Source organism: Nyctereutes procyonoides, unplaced genomic scaffold (genome assembly GCF_905146905.1).
Source record: "Nyctereutes procyonoides isolate TBG_1078 unplaced genomic scaffold, NYPRO_anot_genome, whole genome shotgun sequence".
NCBI lineage: Eukaryota > Metazoa > Chordata > Mammalia > Carnivora > Canidae > Nyctereutes > Nyctereutes procyonoides.
The window spans coordinates 20,279,036-20,299,753 of record NW_026575030.1 but is presented as its reverse complement, the minus strand read 5'-3'; the positions used below and the strand labels follow the sequence as shown (position 1 = coordinate 20,299,753).

Genomic DNA, 20,718 nt, shown 5'->3' with positions numbered 1-20,718 from the left:
TTCTGCTTCTTTCACCCCTACCCCTCTCTCTCTCAGATAAATAAATAAAATCTTAAAAAAAAAAAAAAAGATAGGGTGCCTGGGTGGCTCAGTGGTTGAGTATCTGCCTTTTGCTCAGGTCATAATCCCAGGGTCCTGGGATTGAGTCCCACATCAGGCTCCCCGTAGGGAGCCTGCTTCTCCCTCTGCCTATGTCTCTGCCTCTCTCTCTCAGGAATAAATAAACAAAAATTTTTAAAAAAGAAAAAAAAATGATAAACTGAAATCTAGAATAAATGCTGTTCTTAAGTAGGCAATAGAAACAGCTAAAAACACAGATAAAAACTGGACATCTCATATCAAAGAGCTTGGAGCTTCATATACTTCATGTTTTAGAGAGGCTATTCTATATCTCTTATTTAAAAACCAAAATAAGGGGATGCTTGGGTGACTCAGCAGTTGAGCATCTGCTTTTGACTCAGGGTGTGATCCCGGGGTTCCGGGATCGAGTCCCACATTGGGCTTCCTGCATGGAGCCTGCTTCTCTCTCTGCCTATGTCTCTGCCTCTCTCTATGTGTCTCTCATGAGTAAATAAATAAAATATTAAAAACAAAACTAAACAACCAAAATAAAAACCAGTATTTATGTTACAATAGGAGAAAAATGCTACTATAATTTTTTTTTTCTGGAAAGCACCTAAAGTCATAAGATGTTTTCTTACCTCCTACAATGAGGTATGTATTAGGGAAAAGGTTCTTGGCTTGCATTAGAGCCCGGGCATGACCACAGTGAAATAAGTCAAATATTCCATCGGCATAAACTCTCACAGGCCGATCACCTAAATCCAAAGGAAAGAATGTATCACAAAACCACACTGAGATTCAAAACCTCTTATTTGACAAATGGAAATGGCACTGTGTTCCATCCTTGCATACCCCTCTCTCAAGGTGTTCTCTAGATATTCACCTAATGGAAGGATTGGTTGGAGTTGTGAGGAGTAACATCACAGATTTTTTTGGCTACAAAGACCTTTTGACATCACATCCATTGACTCTATGTTAGCCTGATTTCACCAAACTGCTCTGTAACTGGATTTCACGATTGCTTTTTCTTGAAGTTATTTTAGAAGTGAATGAATGGGAACAGTTACATATGTGTCCTAAACTTCAAAATCCTCACCTTCAGCTTATGTTTAAATTTCAGTCATGTTTGAAAAGAGTATAGTTAAGCTATTCTCTGGCTGCTTGCTCTCTCATTTTCAGGCTACCTTAATTACTTATAACTAAACTTTGCTTTGAAAATAAACCTCCCCTCAATTGCCCAGTGAGTAAGAAGTGATCCAGAGGGGTGAGAAAGAGAAAAAGGGTAGGTTACCAATTTACTGCTTCTAAGTCCCAGATTCACCCTCAATACCTGTGGTTACAGATGGGATTCCTTCAAGTATTTCTCCTTGATAGCGAGCATGATGTTATACTTTATCAGTAGATGGTGATATACTAAGTATTTGAAAGTCAAATATAAATATTATAGGACTTTATATTAGAGTTTTTCCTCTTCTCCTCTCTCTTAGTAGGAATAATAGAAAACAGATGGCCAATTTATTTTTAGTAGTAGTGGACTATGAAAGAAAGGCCAGGAAATGATCTCTAGGGGTACAAGACTAATACCAAACCCAAACAAATACGTTGAGAATGGAATTGACATAATGGTTCATCGTGTTTCAAATAATAAATCTAACAAGTCCTAGTAACATATTTCCGTATGTGAATAAAATAAGAGTATTCCACTATAGCAGCAGAAAATAACAGAGCAGCTACATCATTCTGGGAGCCTCATCCAATATAGGGGAGCCTCATCAAATATACCATACTGAAGGTAGGGATAAGATACATCTTTTCCCTCCTATCTTGAAGACAATGAATCAAGGGGGAGAAAACTGGTTCTCAGAAGGTATGTGGACTTCTCTTTCCAGATATCTTTACCTGTAAACAAGTAGCTTTTAAACTGAGGAATCATACACTGGTGATAGAAATATAAATTAGTACAATTTTTAAGAAGGGCAATTAGAGAGGTACATGGGTGGCTCATTGGTTAAGACTCTGCCTTTGGCTCAGGTCATGATCCTGTGGTCCTGGGATCAAGCCCCTCATTGGGCTCCCTGCTCAGTGAGGAATCTGCTTCTCCCTCTCCCTCTGCCCCTCCCCCTCCAGCTCTCTCTCAATCTTAAAAAAAAAAAAAAAAGTGTAATTAGACCATATCTCAAAAGACAAATAAATGCTTTTACCTTTTTTTTTCTGCAAAGTACCTAAAGTCATCAGATCTTTTCTTATCTTCTACAATGGTCCAACTATTCCAGTTCTAGGAATTTAACTCACAGATGTATTTGTAAATATGTATGTTATTCACTGCAACATAGTTTATAATAATAAAAATTGGAAACAACCTAAATTTCATTGGAAGGACTGAATGTACCATGATACACCTACTATAAGGGTGGAAGGGAGGGATACTGGGTGGCTGTGAGATAGTGATAATTTCACTCTGTACCCTGTTTGTACTTTATGAATGTTAGGCCATGGGAATGTGTTGGTTTTATAATACAGGAAATAAAATTTTTAAATAAAACAGATCTGCCAATATAATGAAAAACAAATAATATAAAATATTTAAGAGTCAGAAAGGTTACAGTTCAACTTAACAACCAGCCTCCTTCCTCTGTAATCTTAACCACTGTAAGACTCAGTTTCCTTATTTATAAAACAAAACAAAATCTGAGGAAAATAATCTGTCTTGTACATCCTAGAAATCATGACCACAAAGTAACTAACATACTTCTATCTTTCTGAAACAAATCAGCATGACTATGATCTTACTTTTTTTATCCTAAAAGATAAAGCATAGAATATAAAAATTAAGAGTATTTTGTTATTGTTTCTTTGACAATAGTGTCAAAGGGGCAAAGCAAGATGGGGAGGTGGGTTTAGCTCCATAAACACATTTACAGGATGGCGGAAATAGTACAGAATGCTGTTGATCAACTGGCTGTTTGCCAGCGTGAATTCTCCGTATCAGGCCAAGTCACCACCAAACCCTTTATCAGACCATCTCCAGACATACTTCTTGCCTTCTTCAGTGTTTCCCCAGCCACCCAAATTCTCAATTCCCCATGACTTGCCTCCTGCCAAGTCTTTAGCAAATCCAGGCTAATATAGTAACCAAATGGCCAGGAGGGGCCACTGTTAAATGAGAAAATGTAGGGACAAAGCACAAGTTATCTATTCTCTTACCAAGTGGCTAACTGGCCAGGATGGCCACCCAAACCCTGATTTATATGTTGTCTCACATATAAGAGCAACCCTCTTTCATTTTCAAAATGGTCCTGATTTGTATAAATTATGGGCCTTGCACTACTGCTGGCTAAATAAATATATGTTCTTTTTTAGGCAGAACAGACCTGTGTTTCAGTTTACTGTATCTTTTGATATATACTCTCAGATATCTATCACCAAAACATTTTGTCCGTAACAGATTCCATTGCCATTCAGATTTTGCCATTTTTCCTTTCTCCTAGAAAACATATAGCTGACTTTTTTCTTTCATCTTCCAAAAGAAATAAGCTTTTCATCTCTCAAGCTGTATTTGTTTTTTCTCTGGGTAGTGAGTTTTTTCCCAGATTATACCAACTCCTTTCTTGTATTCCCTTAACCTCCCTAGTGAAAACATGGGGGGGAGGGATGCCCCTTGTACTAGTTATTGGTTTAAAATTCATGAACTATGGCATGTGTAGATTCTTTATTGGTTTACTCCTTGTCCAACACTGGCATGAACAGACACTTGGTTACTTAACATAAGACTGGACAGACTGAACGAGATATAGGAGAAAAACTGGAGATAAATTAGACCAGCAAACTTTACAGGCTAATTTGTGACTTTTTGTTCCACTTAAAATGCAATCAATTTGCCGATGGTTCTTTATTATTTACAATTAACGTCTAAAAGGAGCAGCATCACTCCAGGGTAAAAAGAACACAAAGATGCAAAAACTTAAGATTTTAGTTTCAATTCCATCACTATCATTTGTTTTACTATAGGGGAGCTTTCACTTCTTAGTTTTTATGAACTTCAATTTCTTCATGTATATAATGAAGAGATGATATACAGTGGATAATCTCAAAAATGACTTATTTATAAAATTCTATTAATTCTAAAATTTTAAATATTAGATTAGTTAGTGCTTGTTAATTATAAGCTTTAAAACTTGGGAATAGTACATATGCACACACATACATTTTATGTACCACAGTGATTTTTGTGGATAGATTAGCAAAAGCTGGGTAATATGGCTAATGCAATCAGATCTGGGTGAGGTACTGCATTCTGAATGTGTGTTATTAGAGAGAATATGCAAAGATCTTGCCTTCAACAGGCTCTACCATCACATCTGAACGTGATCCTTGAACTGTTTGATGGCATTGTGAAATTTGACCTGCCACCACTACACCGTTTTGTTGTCATTTTACCGTGCCCCGTTGGCCTGCTTATTACTCAAGGGGAGCCAAGCCCAAGCCCAAAATAACCTTATTGTGAGTCAGAAGGTTTGTGATCAATATAAGCTACAGTTAAACACTTCTGTAAAAAAAAAGCATTCTCTGGAATTCTGAGGACTCAGAAACTATGCTCCATATAGCCAAGATATAGCTAAGGAGTACTGGGATCTCTGCCTGAAATTGTCCAGTATTCATGTCTACTCATATTTCCCTACTCTTCAATTACAACCGAGAGCAAACATACTAACACATTAAGTATGTGATTAAGAAGTAATCACAAATACCTTCTACACACTGGAAATGCATAGATTTGTGGAGTAAGTAAGGACAGCTACCTATAGGACTTTGTATTCCTAACACTCAAAGAAGTTTCTCTTTAGGATGATCCCTAAAGCTACTTGTCCAAAACAGGAAGAATATCTAGAACACATCTTAATAATTCATGTAGTCAAAAATTGCTAATTAATGATGTAAACTAAGCATGCAAATAGAGAATACAGGGTTTAAAAATAATAAAGTGAGTCTTTGAAAAAAAAAAAAAAACCCTAAAAAATTTTATCAGTAAAGTTAAGTGATAAGCATCTCCCCACTTAGGATATTTTTGTCCTCTATAAATCAACAGCATCATAGCTAGGATAGTAACCTATAGAAAGGGAGATCTGGAGGACAATTCTGAAGGCTATTAAAAATATGACATCCTGACATATTATTTGGACCTTTGTAAAAAACAGACAAGATTTTAATTCAGCTTGGCCTCATATCCTATTATATCTCTGTTCCACTATACCTCATAGCTATTTATAGTAGCCCAGGAAGCAAGTGTGTACAACTATAGCTCTTAGCTGTAACAACAGCTTGTTGTTAGCTGTAACAACATCCTAGGAAACAAGTTTATAATAATAAGAAAAAAATGAAACTTTATGGAATACAGTTATCTTCCCAAATAGAATAGCTGGGAGATGGGTGGAAACTGCCCCCCAACTAGCCTTTACAGGTAAACTGAGAAAAGAATATAAAAAGTACATTTATATTTGATAAAGTACAACTGAATGCTACAAACAAGAGTAAAACAACAAAATAATTAGGCATTTACTTACAAGGAGTTCCTCTGCTGGCTTCTTCCATAGTTACCCTGACATAGGGCTTACTAAAGTCTACTTCAATTTCGTCAGAAAAAGGAGCTGGCTGCTGTAAGCCCTTAAGAAGAGGAAAGTGAAGGAAAAGAAAGTTAAATTCAATGGTACAGACTGAAATACTAAAAACATGGCAGTTTTAAAGTACAATCAGTTATTCAATATGTTGGTGATTAAATTCCTCCTAAAACTGTAACATACAAAAGAAAAAAAAATTTCAAAATGACAAGTTGCAACCTTTTACCAAATTAATAAATCGGTAAATCATGATATGGAAGATAAATAAGTGCCTTGCTGATGATTTGGGGGTAATACTGAGCAAGGTGGCTGGGAAACTAAGCATAATCCCAACTAACTGGGTCCAGAATAATGGCTCCTTTGCCCTACAGCAGAACATCCGACCCTGTTCTACGTAATGAAATTGCCAAGGTTTTTAAGTACATTTTCACACCACGTCAACTAAGGAAGGCAAATGGCACTTGTATACTCTATTAAAGTATGATTATCATTGTATAATCCTTTACACTGTAGATATGTTCTAATGCTCATAACAGCCCTGTGAGGCAAGAAGTACAATAATTCTCAATTTAAAGGTGAAGAAAACAAGGTTCAAAGAAACTTGAATTATATGAATTACTGCATATGAATTATATGCAATTACTCAGAGGCAAAGATGAAATAAGAATGCATGGTTCAGTGGGTTAAGCATCTGCCTTCAGCTCAGGTCCTGATCCCAGGTCCTGGGATCAAGCCCTGTTGGGCTTTCTGCTCAGTGGGGAGTCTCCTTGTCCCTCTCCCTCTGTCCTTCCTCCCCGTTTGTGCTCTTTTCTCTCACTGGCACTTTCTCAAATAAATAAATAAAACTTTTGCGAAAAAAAAGAACGCAAGAATGCTCTTTCCTCTGTAGAGGAAAGACTTAAGAGTTTTTGTTAAATTTAATATTTTATTTGATGCTATTTTGAAGGGAATTGCTTTTATTTTTGGATTGTTCCTTGCTAGTATTTTTTTTATTATTCATTTATTCACAAGAGACAGAGAGGCAGAGAGAGAGGCAGAGGGAGAAGCAGGCTCCACGCAAGGAGCCCTATGTGCGACTCAATCCTGGGACTCTGGGATCAGGCCCTAGGCCAAAGGCAGGTCCTAAACCACTGAGCCACCCAGGCGTCCCAGATCCTTGCTAGTATATAGAAATGCAAACTGATTTATATGTGCAAATGTTGTATCTGTGTGTGTAATTTCAGATGATTTTTGTATATTGACCTAATGTCCTTGACTTTACTAAACTCAATTATTAGTTCTAGCACTTTGATAGATTCCCTAGGATTTTCTACATATGAGATCATGTTATCTGTGACTAAAGACGTTTTATTTACTCCTTACCAATCTAGATGTCTTTAATTTCCTTTTTATTATCCTTTATTGCCTTAGTTGGAATCTCTACCACAATGTTGAAAAGAAGTAACAACGACAAGTATCTTTGCTTTTTTCCCAATCTTAGGGGTGATCTATGTAATTTTCTACCACTAAATATTCTGTTAATTGTTGGGCTTTTGTGGATGCCATTTATCATAAAACTGAGGAATTGGCCCTTCTTTTTGCAATTTGTTGCAATTTGTCTTGTAAGTAGGTTTTGGATTTTGTCACATGCCTTTTCTTTGTTACTTATGGTATATTGGATTAAATTGATTTTAGGATGTTAAACCAGCTTTGTATTCCAGAGTGAAATCCCCCTTGGTCATGCTATATAAATCTTTTTATATATTCCTGAATTTAATTTGTTAATATATTGTTAAGGACTTTTGCATCTAAGTTTGTGAGAAATTTTGAACAATAGTTTCCTTTTCTTGTGCTTTATTTTTGCCTGGCTTTGATGTTTGGTTTCATAAAGTGGGATAGAAAGTATTCTCTCTTTTCTGAAACTCTTCAAAATAGGAAACTATTTCTTCCTCAAATGTTTGAAAGAATTCACCAATAAAGCATCTGGGACTGGTATTGTCTTTGTGAGAAGATTTTTAGAGACTAATTTGATTTTTTTTTTTTAACCTGGGATAGGTCCATTCAGATTTTCTATTTCATTCTGGGTTAGTTTTGGTAATTTGCCTCTTTCTAGGAATGTCGATATCATTTAAATTGTCAAAACTCACCAATAAAAAATAAATTTATAAAAAAAACAAAAAAATTGTCAAAACTTTTGGCATTTAGTTGTTCATATTCTCTTATAATTCTTTTAATTTTTGTTGGGTTATAGTGATGTCTGCTTAAAATTTTTAATTCTAAACAGATTACATCATGATTGGGCTGAATCCAGGCACTAGGAAAACACTTTTATTTTTAGATAAGGATGGATTTTTAAAGATTGGGTTTTAGATTTATTTATTTGAGAGAGAACAAGTGTGAGTCGGGGGAGGGGGCTGAGGGAGAGAATCCTCAGACTCCCTACTGAGTGCAGAACCTGACTGCAGGTTCGCCATGAGATCATGATCCAAGCAGAAACCAAGACTGAGCCTCTCAATTGACTGAGCCACCCAGATACCCCTTTAAGATTAGGTTTTAGGGCATCCCGGGTGGCTCAGCAGTTTAGCACTGCCTTCAGCCCAGGGTGTGATCCTGGAGACCGGAGATCAAGTCCCGTGTCAGGCTCCCTGCATGGAGCCTGCTTCTCCCTCTGCCTGTGTCTCTGCCTCTCTCTCTCTCTCTCTGTGTCTCTCATGAATAAATAAATAAAATCTTAAAAAAAAATAAGATTAGGTTTTACAATTTAAACAGATTTCTTTTGGGGGGACCTGGCTCAGTCAGTTGGGCATCCAACTCTTGATTTCAGCTCAGGTCATGATTTCAGGATTATGAGATCAAGCTCCATGTCAGACTCCCCACTCGCAGGGTGTCTGCCTAAGATTCTCTTTCTCCCTCTTTCTTGGTCCCTCCCCACCATACACACACTCTCTCTCTAAAAAGAAATAAATCTTAAAAAAAAAAATTTCTTGGGATCCCTGGGTGGCGCAGCGGTTTGGCACCTGCCTTTGGCCCAGGGCACGATCCTGGAGATCCGGGATCGAATCCCACGTCGGGCTCCCGGTGCATGGAGCCTGCTTCTCCCTCTGCCTGTGTCTCTGCCTCTCTCTCTCTCTCTCTCTCTGTGACTATCATAAATAAATAAAAAAAATTTATAAAAAAATTTCTTTTTAAAAAACACTTATAAGTTTAGTTTAAGATACGCTAAAGTTATAAGAGAAAACATTCATATTTAGGAGACATGGGTACATTGTGTGTGTTATCCTTTTTAAGAACATTTTTAAAGGAGATAAGAATAGACCAAGGACCCAAAAATATAGTTTTCTGTAGTTAATAGAGATTTCTCTACAGATTAAAGACAATTTATCTAAAGACAATTTATCCTCTAGAAGTTAGTACTCAAATAGTTGCTTAACAGTAGTTTGTGTTTCTAAAAGCATATGGTATTCACAAAATAATAAATATAATTTATGATTCTATCTATATAAGGCTAAAAAACAGGCAAAGCTAATTGATGATGACTAGAAGCCACAGGAAAAGGAGGGAGTTTAGGGAAAGTAGATAATGACAAGCAGGGATGTGAGAGTCTTCTGGGAATACTGGTGATTACATGGATATATACATACATAAAAATCTATTGAGCTGTACACTTAAGGTTTATGCACTATACTTTATGTAAGTTATACTTCAGGAAAACAAATGACACCTGGGTATAAAAAGGAATGTGATACTGATACATGCTACAACATGGATCCTGATATCCATGGTAAGTGAAAGAAGCTAGCCACAAAAGACCACTTATTGTATGATTCCATTTATTTTTTTAAAAGATTTATTTATTTATTTATTTATTTATTCATGAGAGACAGGAGAGACAGAGAGAGAGACAGAGACAGAGGCAGAGGGAAAAGGAGGCTCCAAGCAGGAAGCCCGACGTGGGACTCGATCCTGGGTCTCCAGGATCATGCCCCAGGCTGAAGGTGGCACTAAACCACTGAGTCACCCGGGCTGCTCGGATTGCACACTTTAAATGGGTATGTAAATTATACTGGTAGTGAATTATATCTCAATAAAGCATATATATTTATATATAAATCAGGTAAAAATCTGTAAGACAAATAGAAAAAAAGTGTTTATTAACAATAGTACATGTAGCTCAAAGATGAGCTTTATTGTGTCTCTGAAAGTTATTAGTAATGGTGTACTGGAGTTGCCTGTTAAGTATTCAGGAATTTTATGGAGCAGTTATTAAATCATTGGTAGTCTGAACTCAGCCACAGAAAATGGCAAATGCTACATTTCAGAGTGTTTTCCCCCCACAGGGAGCCACTTTACTATTATTATTTACTATTATTATTATTTTGCATACTTAGACCAGTTCAAGAATTATTATTGGGAGAAGAAAATGAACTTTGTGAAGGAAGAATGGCTAGGACATGGTAAAAAGAAAAAAAAATTGTCATTTGAATTTGAGAAGAGGCATTTACAATGAATTTTTAAACTGAAGAAAAATAAGATTGTAGTATCAGTAGCAGGAATGGGGAAGTTTTTTTTTTTTTTTGTAAAGATTATTTATTTATTTATTTATTTATTTATTTATTTATTTATTTATTTGAGACAGGGGGGGGAGAGAGAGAGAGAGAGAGAGAGAGAGAGAGAGAGAGAGAGAGAGAGAAGCAGGCTCCATGCTGGGACTCGATCCCGGATATCCAGGATCACACCCTGGGCTGAAGGCAGTACTAAACTGCTAAGCCACCGGGGCTGCCCAGAAGTTTTTTAAAAAGGACTTGAGATCAAAGAAAATGAGAACTGAGAAGTCTTTGAATTTGGAGATTCAAATGACTATTAGAGATCTTCTAGAATATATTAATAAAAGAACACCAGTGCCTTTAAGAAAATTAGACGAAAAGGCAATAGATTAGTAATAATCTCTCAGTAGAGATGTGTATCCATAAAAGGAATGAGAAAAACTGAAATGTACTTAGAGGAGACAGGAAGATCCAGTGGCATTTTTTTTTTTTAAGTTAAGGAGATCTGTACATGTCAAAGACAGAGGAAAGGGAGCCAAAGGGACTGAAAATATCGAGAAGGAAAAAACAGATATCTAAGGAAGGAAGAAGAGTCTAAAGAAATGGCAGGAAATGGCTTCAAAAGAAAGCAGTGGGGAAAGTATTAGCCTCAGAAATAAGAAAGATCACCGTTTTCTAAAAGCAGAATGAAAGGTGATAAAAGGACAATGTTAGATGTAAAGGAGGAAAGATACACAAATGTATATCTGATGTCCTTGATTTTAACAGTATAGTAAGAAGGACATAAATGTCCTATGGGAAAAAAATGTCCTATGAAAAACAGGTAGTTTGAAATGAGATTGGATGCTTGAGGAAAGTAGGAAATATGTGGAATAGCTGCTGTGAGAAATGTACCAGAGCAACACCAAATGACTAATGGAACTACTGAGTTTTGTTTTGTTTTTCAAGATTTTATTTATTTATTCATGAGAGACACACACAGAGAGAGAGAGAGAGGGACAGAGACACAGGCAGAGGGAGAAGCAGGCTCCATGCAGGGAGCCCAATACGGGACTCGATCCCGGGTCTCCAGGATCACACACCCTGGGCCAAAGGTGGTGCTAAACCACTGAGTCACCCAGAGATCCCCCGGACTACTGAGTTCTGTATTAAGCCTAGATCAAACTAGAAACATTAACCTAGAGAAGGCTGAGTTAACAGGTCTAGGAAGAGCAACTATGAAAGATCCTAGGTGAGGCCATGGAAAACAAAATGGGAGGGAGCAAAAGGATCTTGACATTTCTCCAAAGAAAATATACTAATGGCCAAAAAGCATGTGGAAGGATGATCAACAACATTAGTCATCACGGAAAAGTAAATCAAAACCACAGTGATAACCACTTCACACCCACTAGGATGGCTATGAGCAAAAAGACAGGCAATAACATTGACAGCAAGAATGTGGAGAAACTGGAACCCTCATACACTGCTGCTGTGAATGTAAACTGGTGCATAACTTTGGAAAACTTCAAAATGTTAAACACAGAATACCATAATGATCCTGAAATTACACTCCTGGGTATATAACCAAGTGGATGAAAACATAGATTTTTTATTATTATTTTTTAAAGTAGGCTCTACTGAACTCATGACCTTAAGATCAAAAGCTACATGGTCTACTGACTGAGCCAGCCAGGCGCCCCTGAAAACATAAATATTTTTAAAAACCTGTACATGAATAATGTTCATAACAGCATTATTCATGATAGCCAGAAAGTGGAAACAATCAAAATGTGCATCAATTAATGAATGGATAAACAAAATGGCACGTCTATATGTAATATAATTCACTCGTGAAAAGGAATGCAGTATTAATACATGCTACCACCTGGATGGACCTTGAAAACGGTATGTTAAATATAAAAAGCCAGATACAAAAGGCCACATACTGTATGAATTATTCCATTTATATGAAATGTCCAAAATAGACAAATAAATACTTAGAGACAAAAAGTGAATTAGTGATTGCCAGGGAGTAGGTTGAGGGGACGGGGGGGACTGCTAATAGATATGGGGTTTCTTTTTGTGGTGATGAAAACTTTGTGGAATTAGTGGTGATGGATGCATAATATAGTGAAAACACTAAAAAACCAACTGAATTGTACACTTTAAAATGGCTTAAATGGTGAATTTTATGTTATATGAATCTTATCTCAATATTAAAAGATACATTTAAGTATCCTATCTTTTGGGGTACTGGGTAGCTCAGTCACGTAAGCATCCAACTCTGGATTTCGGCTCAGGTCATGATCTCAGGGTTCTAGGATCGAGCCCCATATTAGGCTCCACGGTCGGCACAGAGTCTGTTTGGGATTCCCTCTCTCTCTCTCCCCCTCTGTCCTCCCTACCTCCTGTCTAAAATAAAAAGAAAGTTATTAAAGATAGAACATTTAAAAATATTTTTTTAAAGCTTTTATTTATTTATTCATGAGAGACACAGGCAGAGAAAGAAGCAGGCTCCATGCAGGGAGTCCAATGTGGAACTCGATCCAAGGACCCCAGTATCATGCCCTGGGCCAAAGTGAGACGCTCAACCACTGAGCCACCCAGGAGTCCCTAAAAAAATTTTTTTTTAATGTCCTATCTTTAATAACTGTTTCTTCAATCTTCTCTGTATACTATGTATGTTCCAAGGCAGAAGGCAAATGCAGATGTCCCTCCTGGCTAAGGTTTCAATTCCTCCTAAGTATAGAAAATGGTTCAACTACAACAGATCAGCAAAATCTTTCTCTGTCTAGAGTTGCCTCCAGTTAGAATGAATAGTATTTCTAAAAATATCTTTCTAAAAAGTGTTTCTAGAAGCTAAGCCTTATAAAAGTAGGACTAAGTATTTCTACTTAATTCTCCTAAAACATACCTCTCCTTCATTTTAACCTCAAGGGAATCTTACAGAATATTATTTTCAAGTCATTTGACTATCTGGTTGTGAAGCATAAATGAAAGGGCATAGATTGCAACTTGAAAAAACTTAGATCTAAATCCCAATTCTATCACTTACTTAATAGCTATGGAATCACAGCTTTCATCTTCTATAAAATGGAAAATACCTGCCCTATAAGGTGACTACAAGGATTAAATAAAAGATCATATCCAAGTAAGTAACTACCATAATGTTTCACATATAGTGGCACTCAACAAGTTTAGGTCATCATCAACATGAGCTCGTTTTCTCTCCTGTTCTGTGGAACACAGGTTTCATTATGCCAACAAAATTAACTAAATTGTATTAATCTAAGAGGATAGATTCTAGATGCTATATAAAGTTTCTAATTCTATAAAAATTATAACTGATATTATTATGATTAATGATCTATAACTGATATTATGATTAATGATCATCATCCCCAAATTATGAATGATTTTCTGAATGCAACACTGCTATCATAAAAACTTTTCCTGATTATGTTCACATATATTAACCACATATTCCTCCAAATTCCAGTGAAAGAGATGAGATTCTGGCGTCCTTAGGAATAGGAAATGGAAATAACTCAGAGTAACACCATGATTTGATACTGGCTTCCTAATACTCTATTTCCAAGGATTCTTAAACATTTTTCAGCAAAAGCTTTCAAAATGACATTTCCTTTTACCAAACATGCTGCATAAATGGTAATAGGTCTTACACTGAGATCCAATTTTTTTCCATAATGTTAAAAGAAAGGCTGGCTGTGAAGTCAAAAGGAATACCACATGGTATGAGAAAGAAAGGATAAGGAAAGAGCAAAAAGATTCCACTCCCTGGGGGAGGGAAGAAGGGAGAAAAGAAAACAATTCTCCCTGACTCCTACTGCCATTTCAATGAATGTAAACAATGAGCTCATTTATCTAACCAGTATTTGGATATCTCCTAGGATCTTTTTTTTTTTTTTAAGATTTTATTTATTTATCCCTGAGACACACACACACAGAGTGGCAGAGACACAGGCAGCAAGAGAAGCAGGCTTCTTGCATGGAACCCAGTGTGGGACTCGATCCTAGGACCCGGGGATCGCACCCTGAGCTGAAGGCAGACACTCAACCACTGAGCCACCAGGTGTCCCTCTCCTAGACTTGTAAGTTGAACTTGTACTAAATTAAACTCATCACCTTTCTCCTAACCGAGCTCTTCTTTCTGTATTTCTATATTAAGAAGCACTCCATCTACACAATCTACCTAAGACTGAAATCTAGGAGTCATCTTCAACACCTCTCATCCTTTACATACCAGTTTCCAAGAATTGTCTATTTTATTCCTTAAAATTTCAGTTTAAATTCTCATTATATCCGATCTGGATCATTACAACAATCTCACAACTAGACCTTTGGTTTCTGTCAATCCTGTTTCAAATTATCCTTCCCAAAACAATCAAGACGACTTTCTAAATTGCAAATCTGATCACATTATCCAAAGGATAAAATTTAAACTCCTTAGCAAAGAATACAAGATCCTTTATAATCAGGCCCTTGCTCACCCATGTATTGCAGATTATTTTTCTGAACTTTAAACACTAGTAATATTACTCATGGTTTGCTAAACATACTATTATTTCACACTTGAACTTGTATTCTATCTCTTGTCCATTTCTTGGATAAAATTTTTTTTTTTTTTAATTAGACTTCACAACTAGCATGGAGCCAAACTCACATCCCTGGGATCAAGTCCTGAGCTGATATCAAGGGTCAGATGCTTAACCAACTGAGCCACCCAGGTGCCCCTTGCTCATTTCTTGAATTCCTATTTATCCTTCAAAGTTCAGTTCAGAAATAATCTCCTCAATGAAGCTTTTCCAAAACCACTATACCCCTAGATCAAAGTTAATCTGTTGCTCCTCTAGGCAGCCATTGTACCTCTAACTTTCTACTTGCCCCTTTTCATTTTCTTTTTTTAAGAGACAGAATATGCGAACAGGGGAGGGGCAGAGGGAGAGGGAGAAAGAGAATTCTCAGCAGGTTCCATGCTCAGCACAGAGCCTGATATGGGGCTCAAACTCACAAGCCTGATATCACGAGCTGAGCTGAAACCAAGAGTTGGATGCTTAACTTACTGAATCATCCAGGCACCCCTCATTCTGTATCTTAATTATTTACTGATTTCCCCTGTCTGTGAGCTTAAGGGCAAGGTCATCTTTTCATCTTTGCACCCACAATGCATAGCAACTGGCACACAGATTTTCTCAATATATGAGACTGTGAACTCTATCTCCATTAGCGGAACTATTTCCAATTTGTGACTTATTCACACATATGATAAATATTAAGATAGGCTAAAAGTCTTAATCTCCATATTTTTGTGATTTTTTTATTGTACCTTTAGAAACATCTGTATCAGCAAATTCTTTATACTTATAAAAAAAAACTAGCCATAAAGTTATCCTTTCATTTTTCCTCTTTAATTCTTTTCTCTCTTCTTTCCAATTCATTCTGACCCACCAACCCAGCTACCTAATATTTGTTGATCCTTCCAATTTCTCTCTCCCTTGCCTGGAAAAAAAAAAGCCTCTTCTGAGCTCTGAACTATAGAGCTCCATCTTAGAGTCACATCTCTCAAAGGGAAGGTCTTATTTATATTTATACTCCTAGCATCTTCTGGCCATGTTGACACATTTTATGCAATAAAATCTTGGTTGGTCAATCAAATGTCAACTAAGGAGTGGGTAAGTAAAATGTGGTATGTGGAATATTATATGGATAGTGATGGAATATTAGATGTCAACAAAAAGAAATGAAGTACTAATACATGCCTACAACACTAATGAATCTTGAAAACATGTTTAGCAAAAAAAGCCAGCCATAAGACTATGCATTGTATGTATCCTATTTGCATGTAATGTCCAGAACAGGCAAATTTTTTTTTAAGATTTTATTTACTTATTCATGAGACACACACACAAACACACACAGAGAGAGAGAGAGAGAGAGAGAGAGAGGGGCAGAGACACAGGCAGAGGGAGAAGCAGGCTCCATGCAGGAAGCCCAATGAGGGACTTGATCCCGGAACCCTGGGATCACGCCCTGAGCCAAAGGCAGACGCTCAACAACTGAGCCACCCAGGCGTCCCCAGAATAGGTAAATACAGATACTAAAAGAGTGGTTTCAAGAGGCTGGGAAGTTAGGAGGTAATGTGAAGTGACTGCTAATGGGGATGGGACTTTTTTTTTGGGGGGGGTGATGAAAATACTCTAAAATTGGTTGTGATGACTGTTGCACAACTCTAAATATGCCCCAAACCACTGAATTGTACAGTTTAAATGGGTGGATTATATGATCTCAGTAGAGTTGTTATAAAAAAAAATCTTTACTTTTGCTACAGAGCTAAACAGGAATTAGAGATAGAAAGCACAAGTATACAATGGAGATGACAGACAAGTTTATTTAGCAGACACTCCTTACTAGGGTTGGTACAGCTTGTTGGGTGAGTGAATCTTTGACCATTAGCCCATGCTAAATAGCCAGTGCGTACTAGAGAGGAATGTGCAATAAGTAGCAAGTCACTCAACTGATTTGTGACATGCACATATAAAGCAAAGTAATTTAAAGCATTGAAATTCCGGGCAGCCCCGGTGGCACAGCGGTTCAGCGCCACCTGCAGTCCAGGGTGTGATCCTAGAGACCCGGGATCGAGTCCCACATCAGGCTCCCTGCATGGAGCCTGCTTCTCCCTCTGCCTGTGTCTCTGCCCCCCCCCCCCCCCGCCGTGTGTCTCTCATGAATAAATAAAATCTTAAAAAAAAAAAAAGCATTGAAATTCCTAAATTCTAAGGACCAATAAATTTAAGTCTTTTCAGAGACCATTCCACTAAGACTGACTTAGACTTTGCTCTATCCCTGGCTATTGTGACTGTCAACAAGTATCACCTACTTGGTTATAACTTGTCCCTACTCCAGGACTGATTGCTGAATTGGTGCTTACCACTGATCTCCTTAACCTGAATTCTCTAAGAAACATTCAGAAATTAACAATGTTCTGTTTTGTTTACAGCTGAATCATTTTCTGAGTATACTTGCTACAATGTATAGAATAATATAGAATAATGATCCCCTAAAGATGTCTACATGTTAGTCTCTAGAACCTGTGACTAAATTACCTTACATAGCAAAAGTGGCTTTGCAGATATGATTAAAATAAAGGACTCTGAAACAGGGTGATTATCCCAGATTATTCAGGTGTGTTCAATGTAATCATAAGGGTCTTTGTAAGTGAATGAGGGAGGCAGAAAAGTTAGAATCAGTGAGATGTGATGACATAAGCAGCAGTCAGAGTGATATGCTTGTTGCCTGGCACCACGAGGAAAGCAAAGAGGGCAGCCTTTAAAGGTTGGAAAAGACAAGAAAATAGATTCTCCCTTAGAGCCTCCAGTCCTATTGACACTGATTATAGTCCTCTGAAACCCATTTCAGACTTCTGACCTCCAGAACTATCAGATAATATCTGTATAGTTTTAGGCCACTAAATTTAGTGCTGTTAAACAGCAATAGGAAACTAATACACTTGCCCCTACCATCAATATCATCATCAATATCAGGCCTAAAGCATATGCTTCCTATTGATGGAGTCCAAGTGCTTTTATTGCTCAAGATAGAGTACTGATTTGGAACAAATATTAATTGTGTCAGAGTAAAAATGTTTTTCCCTTTGCACTACACAAAGCTCCAGAACTAACCAGTGGAAACTGCAGTTTGATCAATGGCAAATGGTCAACATGGGTAAAGAAAACACAGAAACATATAATCCTTTCACTGGAATTTTAAAAGATGGATTTCATTTCATTAACAATGATATATATTATCATTACGTATTATCATATGTATTATATAAATTATGTATTAGTAATATATATTATATATTAATAATAGCTTCAACTGTATATGTGTTCTTTGACATGTTTTTTATGGGAAGCTTTAAGAAGGATACCAAACTGGGGAATCCCTGGGGGGCTCAGCGGTCTAGCACCTGACTTCAGCCCAAGGCGTGATCCTGGAGTCCCAGGATCAAGTCCCACGTCGGGCTCCCTGCATGAAGCCTGCTTCTCCCTCAGCCTGTGTCTCCGCCTCTCTCTCTCTCTCTGTGTGTGTCTCTCATGAATAAATAAATAAAATCTAAAAAATAAATAAATAAATAAAATCTATTAAAAATTTTAAAAAATAAAATAATAAAATAATAAAATTTAAAAAAAGAAAGACACCAAACTGAGACAGGATGAGCAGTTTGGAGTGGTGTCTTTCATCGAAAGCTTGGCAGTAGTTAGCAAATACGAGATACTATCCCAGGAACAAAGAATTACAGGTAGGCAGTAATAGAAAAAGGCTTTCATCTAAGACATTAGCAGTAATAGAGTGAAGGAGTGATATCAGAGAAAACTAAACACCATGAGATGATATTAAGATCATAGAAAAAGGCTTTCACCTTAAGACATAAGCAGTAACAGAGTGAAGGAATGATACTGGAGAAAACTAAACACCATGAGATGATACTAAGATCAGATGACTGCTCCAATTTCTCTATTCCATTAGTTTTAATTTGATCTTTGGCCTACTATATACACAAATTCCAAATTTTCCCAACATTCTTTTTTCAGTTCCAATGTAAAGCTCTCTCGTAACTGAGCTGGGAGCTACAATTTGGTAAGAAAGCATAACATCTCCAACAACTGTGAAAATACTATTTACACTATTCATTCTTTCCATTATCTTAGAAGACTTGTCATACTGATATCATCAATTCTATATCAGTTTCTACCTTCCCTTGCAAGGTTAAGTGTTCAACAAAGAAATCTCTTCCTTACAATTGCACAGCGTGGCATTTTTGAAGAAATTCCATCTTCTTCTGTTGCCCCATTGGGTCCAGGTACCTCTTTTCTCCTCTTTCTTGTGTTCATTTTGGCTGAACTCTGTGCATCCATCTTCTTTTAACTGGTCATAGAAAATGAAAAAATTTTTTTCTCACTGAAGTGGAAAAAAAGTCTGTCACCAGTATTTCAGAGATGTTAACACAGATACACTCAGCAAATGATAGCACATATTTCACAAGATAAGCCAACTGCATCTGGCAAAAACAACAAAGCTTCACAAAACGCATGCTGTAATAGAAACACTGAAATGCCTCTCTGGAACAAGAGCCACAATTAATCACTTGACCTTGGAAATTATTACCTTGACCAACATAACCTGTATACTAACTGCTAATTTCATAACCTGACTAAATGTAAAAGACTGGAATAACGTGACTGAGAAAGTTAGTTATACAGATTTTTACCACTACCCCTTATAACATCCCTGGTGTATCTGGAAATATGACAAGTACAAGGAAATGTGAAAGGTATGTTTTTGGTGCAGATGGAAAAAGAGCTTTTTTTTTTTTTCAAAGAGACAGGCCATCACCAATTCCTGGCTTAACAAAGCTGGATTTTTCAACTCTAAATGCTCTGTAGATTTCAGAGACCACACCATTAGGATTAGATCTATGAAAACTGTGGAGTAAGTATCCTGAATATTTTAAATATCCGTCTTCTTCCTTTTCTACTACCCATTTCCCCTTCCTCTTTCAGAGTCAGCACCTTAATCTTGTTCAGAGCCTCCAACTATCAAAACCTCACCCAAGCTTCTTCTTCCCTCAGTGAAAACTGACTTATTACTGTCTTACTTCGCAGAGCTTCTAGCCTTACTTTCTTTCCTCTAGTTAAAATGGCTGGGATCCCCGGGTGGCTCAGCGGTTTAGCACCTGCCTTTGGCCCAGGGCGCGATCCTGGAGTCCCGGGATCGAGTCCCACGTCTGGCTCCCGGCATGGAGCCTGCTTCTCCCTCCTCCTGTGTCTCTGCCTCTCTCTGTGTATGGTAAATAAATAAATAAATCTTAAAAAAAAAAATGGCAATGTGACAAGATCTACAAGAAACCTGACCTAATTCTTAGAGACTGAAGGTGACATCCATGAGTCATAGCTAAGTATTAGGCTGATATGAAAAATATCAAAGTCTAAAGAGATAGATGAACACCACCCATAAACTTCCTTTCGTCACAAATGCAAATTAAAATGGAATAAAAGGGATCCCTGGGTGGCGCAGCAGTTTGGCGCCTGCCTTTGGCCCGGGGCGCGATCCTGGGGGCCCGGGATCGAGTCCCACATCGGGCTCCCGGTGCATGGAGCCTGCTTCTCCCTCTGCCTGTGTCTCTGCCTCTCTCTCTCTCTGTGACTATCATAAATTAAAATAAATAAATAAAAATAAATAAATAAACAAACAAACAAACAAACAAATAAATAAATAAAATGGAATAAAGGTACTAAACATCACCAAGTTTTCCAGGGACGATGAGAGCTTTTCTTCATTATTGTTATTCAATTTTCTTTCAAAATATCCAAAAGTTGTATTACTACTCCTATCTCACTGGTCAGGGAAGCCTACTAAAAGCACCTAATCAGTCCAACTAGTTATCGTTTCTGACTTGCATACAATAAGACTTTGCTTAAGTATCTATTAACTTTTCAGGGTAAGCAGACAAA

At 37.2% G+C, this 20,718-nt stretch overlaps 1 protein-coding gene across 4 annotated transcripts in view; it reads right to left on the bottom strand.

The window, feature by feature from the left end:
* PCYT1A (phosphate cytidylyltransferase 1A, choline) overlaps positions 1 to 20,718 on the bottom strand; it is a 49,507-nt gene that overhangs the window by 10,715 nt on the left and 18,074 nt on the right. For all 4 annotated transcript variants that reach the window (XM_055316000.1, XM_055315999.1, XM_055316003.1 and 1 more), the window contains exons 2-4: positions 19,006 to 19,132; positions 5,625 to 5,724; positions 702 to 818 (exon numbers count right to left, since the gene is read on the bottom strand). In XM_055316000.1, coding sequence (XP_055171975.1) covers positions 702 to 818; positions 5,625 to 5,724; positions 19,006 to 19,122 — 334 coding nt within the window. In that variant the 5' untranslated portion in view covers positions 19,123 to 19,132. The remainder of the gene's footprint in view (positions 1 to 701; positions 819 to 5,624; positions 5,725 to 19,005; positions 19,133 to 20,718) is intronic.